General features: G+C 43.0%; 1 protein-coding gene and 1 long non-coding RNA gene across 2 annotated transcripts in view; both read left to right on the forward strand.

Moving 5' to 3' along the window:
* LOC130102862 (uncharacterized) overlaps positions 1-12,074 on the forward strand; it is a 35,284-nt gene that overhangs the window by 21,031 nt on the left and 2,179 nt on the right. The window lies entirely within an intron of this gene.
* The window catches only part of itln3 (intelectin 3), an 11,286-nt gene continuing 1,097 nt past the window's right edge, over positions 1,886-12,074 (forward strand). The window contains exons 1-5 of the mRNA XM_056268961.1: positions 1,886-1,947; positions 5,899-6,039; positions 8,348-8,595; positions 9,593-9,748; positions 11,259-11,382. Of these exons, the coding sequence (XP_056124936.1) occupies positions 1,896-1,947; positions 5,899-6,039; positions 8,348-8,595; positions 9,593-9,748; positions 11,259-11,382 (721 nt within the window). The 5' untranslated portion in view covers positions 1,886-1,895. The remainder of the gene's footprint in view (positions 1,948-5,898; positions 6,040-8,347; positions 8,596-9,592; positions 9,749-11,258; positions 11,383-12,074) is intronic.

Below are 12,074 nucleotides of genomic sequence, written 5' to 3' on the forward strand. Positions count from 1 at the left end.
GCGTATGGCAAGAGCAACATAGTGTCGGCCCAGATCCGGCCCACATCCGGGCCGTGTGGAATCCAGGTGTACCGGATCTGGGCCGACACATGTTGCTGTCTGGGCTGTGTGTGAACATGATGGGGATTGTAGTTCTAGACTAATGTGAGCATTTACTCCTCTCACTGGCAAATAAACAGATTCAGGGTTCCTCATGATGAATAAAAACAGTGAAATGCAAACTCAGAATTATGCGAATCTGCAACAATTATGTTAAATAACACACTATAATTTACAGGTAAAACTCGAAAAATTTGAATATCATGCAAAAGTTCATTTATTTCAGTAATTCAACTTAAGGTGAAACTAATATATTATATAGACTCATTACATGCAAAGTGAGATATTTCAAGCCTTTATTTGTTATAATTTTGATGATTATGGCTTACAGCTTATGAAAATCTTTTCACAATATTCTAATTTTGAATTTGGGGTTTTCATAAGCTGTAAGTCATGATCATCAAATAGCATATATTAAATAGCAATATTAAATAGCAATAATCGAATAATAATCATTTTTCTATTTGACAAGCTGACTAGGAAGAAAAATAGTTTTGTGTTTTATGTAAGCAATAAGGTACGAGAGGCTGTGCTGTATCGTGAATAAGTAACGGCTGAAGGGCGTTGTTAGGCTCGACGCGAAGCGGAGTAACCCCTTCAGCCGTTACTTATTCACCATACAGCACTTGCATCGAGCACCTTATTGCTTTTATGAAACTGTTACCACACAATAAAAATATTAAAGTTAAAAAAATAAATATTAGTGCAACTTTCATGAAGTAAAATCACTAAAAGCCTTCCTTCCGCTAGAAAAAAATAGTCCCTGACCGACCATGAACAGCAACAACGTTCCAATGTGTAATATATGCATGAAAGCTCAAATAAAAACAACATAGGAACCGCAGTGTTGCGGAGTGATAAACAGAACCGTTGGGTGAAGCGGTCATAGCCGAGTTTTATCATGAATAAAACACAGCTATTGGCCAATCAGAATCAAGGATTGGAACTAACCGATTTATAAAATATATATTAAAAACAAGCAAATTGTGAATTATTGCCAAATATTTCACAAACCACATTGCCTAACTCTAGATATTCTCTGTGATGTGGTGAATTCCCCAAAGCACTCGGGAAGGGTCGGATTTTGGGAATTGAGCAGATTATCAGTGATTGGGAAATGCCTAAACTGAAGCCGACACTGACAGACACACACACTTCAGTGGACATTGGCCTTGGCTGGTTCACTTGTGCAAGCAAACGTCCTGCCGCACACACAAGTGCTGTAACTCTGCATAAACACACAGTTTTCAGCAGAAGCTTCAGCGTATATAGAGGAATAAAAGAAACACAAAGCAACAGCGAGATGGAAAAGAAAAAGAAACATTCACAGTAAAAAGTGCTTCACGAACAAGTTTTGTTATGAATTAATAGGTTAATTCTGAGATGTTAAATAATATTTTTGACTTGAATAAAGTCAACCATTTATTGCATATAAGAACATAATCTCACTTTTTCATCAGAATCAAACTCAACGAATGGCAAAGATCCAATGCATTCATCACTTTCACAGATACATGCACTTTCCCGTAGTTGTGATGAAACACGCGCGAAGAACATAAATATGGGATGTAATGTTCTATAACAAACTGATAAGTGTCAGGAAAAGTAAACAGCCTGTGATGATGATGTGTTGGTGTTTCAGTAATGGGCATTTCCCTGATCTCCAGTCCGGCTTTACTGTGTGTGTAATGATTACACACTGAGCTGGTGTTGCACAATACGGCTGGGATGATGGGAGATAAAAGCTGCGGGACAGAGCAGTCTTCATCAGACTCTACGAGCTGAAACTCCACACGATGCTCCGCTGCGGCTCGTTCCTGATGTGCCTCCTGCACCTACAGCACACTGGTGAGTACAGCACACTACTGAGGGCACCACACTGGAGAGTACAGCACACTACTGAGGGCACCACACTGGAGAGTACAGCACACTACTGAGGGCACCACACTGGAGAGTACAGCACACTACTGAGGGCACCACACTGGAGAGTACAGCACACTACTGAGGGCACCACACTGGTGAGTACAGCACACTACTGAGGGCACCACACTGGAGAGTACAGCACACTACTGAGGGCACTACACTGGAGAGTACAGCACACTACTGAGGGCACTACACTGGAGAGTACAGCACACTACTGAGGGCACCACACTGGTGAGTACAGCACACTACTGAGGGCACCACACTGGAGAGTACAGCACACTACTGAGGGCACCACACTGGAGAGTACAGCACACTACTGAGGGCACTACACTGGAGAGTACAGCACACTACTGAGGGCACCACACTGGAGAGTACAGCACACTACTGAGGGCACCACACTGGTGAGTACAGCACACTACTGAGGGCACCACACTGGAGAGTACAGCACACTACTGAGGGCACTACACTGGAGAGTACAGCACACTACTGAGGGCACTACACTGGAGAGTACAGCACACTACTGAGGGCACCACACTGGTGAGTACAGCACACTACTGAGGGCACCACACTGGAGAGTACAGCACACTACTGAGGGCACCACACTGGAGAGTACAGCACACTACTGAGGGCACCACACTGGAGAGTACAGCACACTACTGAGGGCACTACACTGGAGAGTACAGCACACTACTGAGGGCACTACACTGGAGAGTACAGCACACTACTGAGGGCACCACACTGGAGAGTACAGCACACTACTGAGGGCACTACACTGGAGAGTACAGCACAGCACACTACTGAGGGCACCACACTGGAGAGTACAGCACAGCACACTACTGAGGGCACTACACTGGTGAGTACAGCACACTACTGAGGGCACCACACTGGAGAGTACAGCACAGCACACTACTGAGGGCACTACACTGCTGAGGGCACTACACTACTGAGGGCACTACACTGCTGAGGGCACTACACTACTGAGGGCACTACACTACTGAGGGCACTACACTGCTGAGGGCACTACACTGCTGAGGGCACTACACTACTGAGGGCACTACACTGCTGAGGGCACTACACTACTGAGGGCACTACACTACTGAGGGCACTACACTGCTGAGGGCACTACACTGCTGAGGGCACTACACTACTGAGGGCACTACACTACTGAGGGCACTACACTACTGAGGGCACTACACTGCTGAGGGCACTACACTACTGAGGGCACTACACTACTGAGGGCACTACACTACTGAGGGCACTACACTACTGAGGGCACTACACTGCTGAGGGCACTACACTACTGAGGGCACTACACTGCTGAGGGCACTACACTGCTGAGGGCACTACACTACTGAGGGCACTACACTACTGAGGGCACTACACTACTGAGGGCACTACACTACTGAGGGCACTACACTACTGACGGCACTACACTACTGAGGGCACTACACTGCTGAGGGCACTACACTACTGAGGGCACTACACTACTGAGGGCACTACACTACTGAGGGCACTACACTGCTGAGGGCACTACACTGCTGAGGGCACTACACTACTGAGGGCACTACACTACTGAGGGCACTACACTACTGAGGGCACTACACTGCTGAGGGCACTACACTACTAAGGGCACTACACTGCTGAGGGCACTACACTGCTGAGGGCACTACACTACTGAGGGCACTACACTACTGAGGGCACTACACTACTGAGGGCACTACACTACTGAGGGCACTACACTGCTGAGGGCACTACACTGCTGAGGGCACTACACTACTGAGGGCACTACACTACTGAGGGCACTACACTACTGAGGGCACTACACTGCTGAGGGCACTACACTACTGAGGGCACTACACTACTGAGGGCACTACACTACTGAGGGCACTACACTGCTGAGGGCACTACACTGCTGAGGGCACTACACTGCTGAGGGCACTACACTACTGAGGGCACTACACTACTGAGGGCACTACACTGCTGAGGGCACTACACTGCTGAGGGCACTACACTGCTGAGGGCACTACACTACTGACGGCACTACACTACTGAGGGCACTACACTGCTGAGGGCACTACACTACTGAGGGCACTACACTACTGAGGGCACTACACTACTGAGGGCACTACACTGCTGAGGGCACTACACTGCTGAGGGCACTACACTACTGAGGGCACTACACTACTGAGGGCACTACACTACTGAGGGCACTACACTACTGAGGGCACTACACTGCTGAGGGCACTACACTGCTGAGGGCACTACACTACTGAGGGCACTACACTGCTGAGGGCACTACACTGCTGAGGGCACTACACTGCTGAGGGCACTACACTACTGAGGGCACTACACTACTGAGGGCACTACACTACTGAGGGCACTACACTGGTGAGGGCACTACACTACTGAGGGCACTACACTACTGAGGGCACTACACTACTGAGGGCACTACACTGGTGAGGGCACTACACTACTGAGGGCACTACACTACTGAGGGCACTACACTACTGAGGGCACTACACTGGTGAGGGCACTACACTACTGAGGGCACTACACTGGTAAGGGCACTACACTACTGAGGGCACTACACTGCTGAGGGCACTACACTACTGAGGGCACTACACTGGTGAGGGCACTACACTACTGAGGGCACTACACTACTGAGGGCACTACACTACTACACTGGTGAGGGCACTACACTACTGAGGGCACTACACTGGTGAGGGCACTACACTACTGAGGGCACTACACTGGAGAGGGCACTACACTACTGAGGGCACTACACTACTGAGGGCACTACACTACTGAGGGCACTACACTACTACACTGGTGAGGGCACTACACTACTGAGGGCACTACACTACTGAGGGCACTACACTACTACACTGGTGAGGGCACTACACTACTGAGGGCACTACACTGGTGAGGGCACTACACTACTGAGGGCACTACACTGGAGAGGGCACTACACTACTGAGGGCACTACACTACTGAGGGCACTACACTACTGAGGGCACTACACTGGAGAGTACAGCACACTACTGAGGGCACTACACGGAGAAACATGCTTTCGTACTTGGTATTTTTGTCTCGTTTCTTAAATCAAGATGCATTTACTAGATGAGTAAAATGACGTAAGAGATTGTCTTGTTTTCTGGGGAAATTAATCTAAATTAAAGGGATACTCCACCCAAAAATGAAAATTCTGTCATCATTTACTCACCCTCAAGTTGTTGCAAACCTGTGTGAGTTTCTTTCTTCTGATGAACACAAAGGAAGATATTTTGAAGAACTATTGGAACTTGGGCACCATTGACTTCCATAGTATTTTTTTCTACTATGGAAGTCAATGGTGCCAAACAACTGTTCGGTTCCAATCGTTATGACAGAATTTTCATTTTTGGGTGGAGTATCCCTTTAAGGGAGTTTTGCTTAAAAAAATAATGTTAATTCAAACAGAAACAAGATTATTTTTCTGACCCCATTGTCAGATAATTTTGCGTGTTTTAAGCAAAAACTCCCTTAATTTTGATTAATTTCTCCAGAAAGCAAGACATAATATCGTAAGGCCTTTTACTACTTTAGTAAATGCATCTTGATTTAAGAATAGTTTGATATCTGGACTGGAAACAAGACTGAAAAGCATTTTTGCAAGTGTGATGTGAAATTATTCTGAAGTGTGGAGCTAAACTGAACTCGTTCGACTGTGAACCCAGACAGCAACATAGTGTCTGTGTCGGCCCGGATCCGGCCCACATCCGGTACAGCTGGAGTCCACACGGCCCGAGTGTGGGCCGGATCTGGGCCGACACTGTCTGGTCTGATTGGTTCATAGACGTGGTGGTGGTCATCATATCTCTGTCTTGTTGTCTGCAGTTTTGGGAGCCGCTGTCACCCCAAAGCCGATCATTATCAACGGCACGTACATCAACCCAGAGCTGGGCAAGTATCACGCCAGACTGCGGACGCTCGGCCGAAGCTGCCTGGAGATCCGGGAGAACCACGGCGCCACACAGGGTGAGTGCTGACGCGTCTCTCATACGCCACTCACAGAGCCATTCTGGACAACTCAAACATGCTTCCACTCAAACGTTCAGACACACTTCATTGAATTTATATTTCTTATCTTTTCATCAAATTTTTAACATACAAAATGACAAAGACAAACAATCAGATATTACAACAGTATGCAAAAATCTAAATAACAGTGAAAAAAATATGTAAAAAAATAAATAAATAAATTATAATAAAAATTAAAGCTGCAAGCAGCATTTAGCGGTTAAGCAGTTAAGGCCTTTAAGGCCGTTAAGCACAAAAGCATCAAAAGACATTAAGTTTTATTTAGCATATATTTAAACACTGACATAATAGATGGAAAACACCATTTACAGCCAATACAGGCAATTTACCATAGGAAATACATGGTTTTAAAGCTTTTTAACAGTTATAGCGCCACCTATGGTCCGATCTCCATGAAACTTTGCATGCTTCCTAACCATGTTAGGACACATATGCTCATCAATTTTTGTGAAGTTCTGAGTTTTCCTTTAGGATTTATAGGCTTTTGACTGTATTTTGCCACGGACCACTTTCTAAATGACCCTGTTGTAGCCAACCAATTGCAAAATTTCAACTTTTTTTTGATAATTATTGCTCTAGAGAGTCCAGAGAATTGTCCTAGACTGGTCTGGTTCCGATCGGGCGAAAAACCAGGGAATAGTTCGCAAAAGTAGGTTTTGTACAAAATTCAACATAGCGTAAAATCTTGAGGCTAGGAGTTATGAGCAATTTAGTACTTTTGGTTGCTGTAGCGCCACCTATGGGCCAATCGGGGTCATACTCTGATAGGTTCTCCCCAAAAGTGTGGCCTACCATGGGTAGACTTTACGGTTTGGGCTGCACGATGCGTTTTAGGGGATTTTTTTTTTTTCAAATAGCAATTACAATAGGTTTTCAGCACTTCGTGCTTATACGCCTAATAATAATAACTGGTCAGTTACACTGAAGAGTGAATAACAGAGATACAGAAAACAAGTATTTGAGACCAATGCTTCAAAATATACACAAGATAAGACAAGTACTACTGATAATGTAACATCGATACAAAAATATTGACATTTCTAATTTCAGTGTTAGACATTTCAGAAGTCTACGAGCGTTGCAATTACAACCCAACAGGGAACCCTATACAACTGTAGATATATGAAAAATAATGAAGAATAAAAAAAATAACTAATGAGAACAAGAACAATAATTGTTTTTAATTTTTTTTTATTAAAGCGATAAGACCAGAGATAGTTTGTGTGTGTGGGGGGGATCTTCTTCTTCTTCTAAAAAGTAACATCTTTCGATCTAAAGGCTTCTGCTTAAATACTTGATATCAGTAAGTGCAAACACACAACCGGCCAAGAGTTTGGAATAATAATTCAGATTTTGGTTCCACTTTATTTTTCACTTCAGACATTCTACTAACTATCGCCCGGTTTCACAGACAAAGCTTAATCTAGTCTCAGACTAAAGCGTGTTTGAGCTGTTTTAACTGAAAGCGAATCTTAAAATATGTCAGTTCCATGTTTTCTCTGAAGATGCACAACAGTGATGTTTTTATTAAAAAGTTAAAAATGTTGGGTTGTTTTTTTAACCCAACCGTTGGGTTACACATATGTTGGGTTATTTCCAAAAAATGTTGGGTCATTTTTAAAATCATTGGGTCATTTCTAGAAATAACCCTACTGTTGGGTTAAATACATATGCTTGTATGTACACTTGTGTATTTTGAATTTATGTACACAGTTATGTATATTTACATTAAATTCTAGACTCCCCGATATTTAATTTGAAATTTAAATATATAATTGTGGAGACATATTTATTGTTTTACACAAATAAATAATCTGTATTGAAAACAAAGTGTATTTAATAATGTAATAAATACAAATAAATAGTTATCTTAACTGTTGGGTTACTTTTAACCCAACTGGCTTTTAACCCAGTGCATTGGGTTAAAATAACCCACAGTTGGGAAGGCGCTATACCATCCCATAGTTGGGCTACCCGTTGGGTTATTTTTAACCCAACATTGTTAAGTGAGTACTCCTGTCTTGTCTGTGAAACCAGGTCTAAAGGTAACTTGACTATAAGTAACTTTGATATATGCCAACTTGTTCTAACCCTACCAGTCTACTAATACTCTACTAACCCTTTAATGAGAGTTATAGGACATGTAGGTGCAACATAGTAGTCATAGTCAACATAGGGACCATCAAAATAAAGTGAAACCGAGTAAAGCACGTTGTGAAAGTGCGATGTGTGTGTGTCTCGTCAGACGGCATGTACATCTTGAGCACAGCGAGCGGCACGTACTACCAGGCGTTCTGTGACATGAGCTCAGCGGGGGGCGGCTGGACTCTGGTGGCCAGCGTTCATGAGGACTACAGCCGAGGAAAGTGCTCTCCTGGAGACCGCTGGTCCAGCCAGCAGGGGAACGACCTGAACCGGCCCGGAGGAGACGGCTCATGGGCCAACACACACACCTTCGGCACCGCAGAGGGGTCCACCAGCGACGACTACAAGGTAGGGGAGACCTCACACTGTTACACTTGCTCAGTTTGTGTAAACCTACTTAAGGGTCAGAGTGTTTCGTTTTCCCCCCAGACATAGTGTCGGCCCAGATCCGGCCCATATCCGATACACAAGGATTCCACACGGCCCAGATGTGGGCCGGATCTGGGCCGACACTATGTTGCTGTCTGGAACACGTCTAGTACAATTATGTGGTTTTGTTTCATTAATACAGTGTATACTTTTTTCTTGATTTACCCTTAAAAAGAATGGAAGCGAGTGTGACAACATGCCCCATAGTTGAGGTTCATTATAACATGACCATATGACAGATTCAAATATTATCTGATCTAATCAAACAAATATAAAGACGAACTAAAATATTTTGTCAATAAAATACAATTATTGACTTTTTAAATATAGTGGCATTTTTAATAATTAAAAATAATTTTGAGTTTGACAACAAACACTGCAAAACACAGCTATACAGTTCAAAACATAATAATAATTAATAATTTCTTAACATTGACTCTTTTTCTTCTGGTTTCTCAATAGAATTAATAAAAGTATATAATATATCATAGTTCTAACAGGGGCTCATCGTGTGACAACATGCCCCGGTTTAAACCCGGAGAGTGTTTCTGCTGTTAGATCCGCATTAAACAACTATCTCACCTGTTAAATAACACATATAAGATTAAAATAATACCAGATTTGTCTAATTTTAAATAAACACAAAAAACAGAGAAGAAAAATTAACATTAGAAATGTACTTTTGCTGTGGTTAAATAAATGTTCAGCGATATCTTCCAAAATATTTTTTTAATTTTGGCGCAAATTTTTCTCTATAGTGTTGATATGGCAACTTGTAAATACACCAAGTTTCGTCATGCATGTGTGGAAGTATTTAAAACAGGCGTGTGACGACTAGCCCCGCTCAGCCCTACATCATTAACTCCACTGAGTCTGGTACTGATAATCTGATGCCGAAAGTTGTGGAATCCCACAGAATCCCGGCTACTACGACATCTCTGCCCAAGACGTGTCCGTGTGGCACGTGCCCAATGATGAGCCGCTGAGCAACTGGACGTCTTCTGCCATCCTGCGCTACCATACCGAGAGCCGGTTCCTGAGAGAGACTGGAAACCTTTACCACCTGTTCAAGGTCAGACACACTGTCCTGTTTAAATAAAAATACAACATGTACGGATGTAATGCTTCTAAAGAGTCGGACACATTTACACTGATGCTTGGTGACTGTATCCAATTTTTGACAAGTTTACATCTAAAATTATCCCATATCTGACATCTGCTTTTACACTAGCCTACACAAAACAACCCAAGGTAGATGTACTGACCTGGAAAAGCTTAAATAAGTTAAAACGGTGTGATTTGCAATGGACGCAGATTAAGCGATAATACAAGCTTTTGCTTTACGCACCATTTTTTAAAGTCCCCCTGTAGTCAATCATTTTATCCCTTAAAACTCATCTATGATCACCAAAATTACATATTTCAACGTTTCTTCCTTGAAAAAAATCCTCATGTCTTATAATATCTTGAATGTAACTTGACACCCTTGCCTCATTTAGTATGCGCGGCTCTATGAATATGCAAATGAGCCCCGCCTCCACTCACTCACTCACTCAGCTCAGAGATCCACTGGTTGACGATCACACGTTGATCTGATTGGTTACAAGGTCGTTTGTGACGTCAGAAACACCAGCGATTTCAAACCGTGTTTTTGAGACTGTCTTAACATGTGCTTGTGCGCCGGCGCACTGAAGCGTCATTTTAGTGATCAAAGATGAGTTTTAAGGGATACAATAATTGACTACAGGGTGACTTTAAATATGGGTTAATTTGCATACATTTTGAGGAAACAGAAATGTTGTTGATATATTAGAGTTTTTTTTTTTTTTTTTTTTTACAGTTTTATCACTCCATAAATCATGCTGTCAACCGCCAGAATTTTTTTTTTTAACCTTTTTTTTTTACCATTTTACCATTTCTAAAAAAAGAAATTCCGTTTCTAAGAATAACATGTTAAATGTATATCAGAATCCTTCATAATATACAGGTACCCAGACAGCAACACAGTGTCAGCCCAGATCCGGCCCACATTGGGTACGAGTGGATTAAACACAACCCAAATGTGGGTCGGATCTGGGCTGACACTATGTTGCTGTCTTCGTAGATAGGAATAAAAAAGTTTGGTGTGTGTAAAGATTTCTGACTCAGTCTATAAGAAAAAATAATTTAGAGGGAAAAAAGAGTGAAAAAAATCAAGATATGTATTTGAAAATCTGCAGATGCAAATAGATAAAGTGTATTAAAATAGACACCCAAATGTACATTTTGGAGGTTTTCTTTCCACAAGTATGAAAATAGACATGCTATGGAAAGCAAATAGCCCAGAATCTCAAACCTGAGCAGTGCCTGAAAAAAGCAAGTAGTCTCTCCTTGAAGAAAACGGCATTTGTGCAACTTGACGTTTCACTCAAGAACTCCTGTTGACTGACACTGAACCCCGACCGACCCTATACATACCCAATAGAATAACTCTGGGGGGGAAAACTAAATGTTTTAAAGCATTTTCATTAGTATTTTCATTGAACAAATGTAAACATGTGCCGCTTGAGCTGAAGATGAGATGTTTTGTGAATGTGTAACAGAAGTTCCCGGTGCGGTTCGGAGCCGGACGGTGTGACAGTGATGTGGGAGCCGTCAGTCCGGTAGTGTTTGACACGGGAGACAAAGACTCGACTGCAGACTTATACGGGCCGTCTGCTGCTGGAAGTACTGAACTCTACTTCACATTACAGGGCCAGTTTACATTTGCTCACGTCATGCGTTTTTAGCGACATAGTGTCGGCCCAGATCCGGCCCACATCCGGTACACATGGATTCCACACGGCCCAGATGTGGGTCAGATGTGGATCTGGGCCGACACTATATTCTGATTTGTTAAAACCGTTTCATTTACACTTAGCTTGAAGAGATGTCTTATCGACCACAAGTTCAGTATGGTGTACCACAAGGCTCAGTACTAGGACCGTTACTGTTCACTCTGTACATGCTACCCTCACACACACACACACACACACTGTACATGCTACCCTTAGGAGATATCATTAGGAAGCATGGCATTAGTTTTCACTGTTATGCTGATGATACTCAGCTCTATATTTCTTCGCGCCCTGACGAAACTTACCAATTCACAAAATTAACGGAATGCATAGCTGATATAAAAAACTGGATGACTAGTAATTTCCTACTACTTAAAGGATAATTCCGGTATTTATCACTTTGAGTTTATTTTCTAGTTTGTTTTGGATGAACTAGAGTGGTGGACACAGAAATTTTGACGATGGGTCCTGTCTCGACTTTTTGACTATTTTAGAATCGCCTCTGAGCGCTTCAGAGTGGCTGTCTATGGGCATGCTCAAACATGTCCTTAAAACAACCCTTAACGTTCGTTTTCAAAACTC

The sequence above is a fragment of the Rhinichthys klamathensis genome, unplaced genomic scaffold, assembly GCF_029890125.1.
Source record: "Rhinichthys klamathensis goyatoka isolate OS25496 unplaced genomic scaffold, OSU_Roscu_1.1 h1tg000278l_1, whole genome shotgun sequence".
NCBI lineage: Eukaryota > Metazoa > Chordata > Actinopteri > Cypriniformes > Leuciscidae > Rhinichthys > Rhinichthys klamathensis.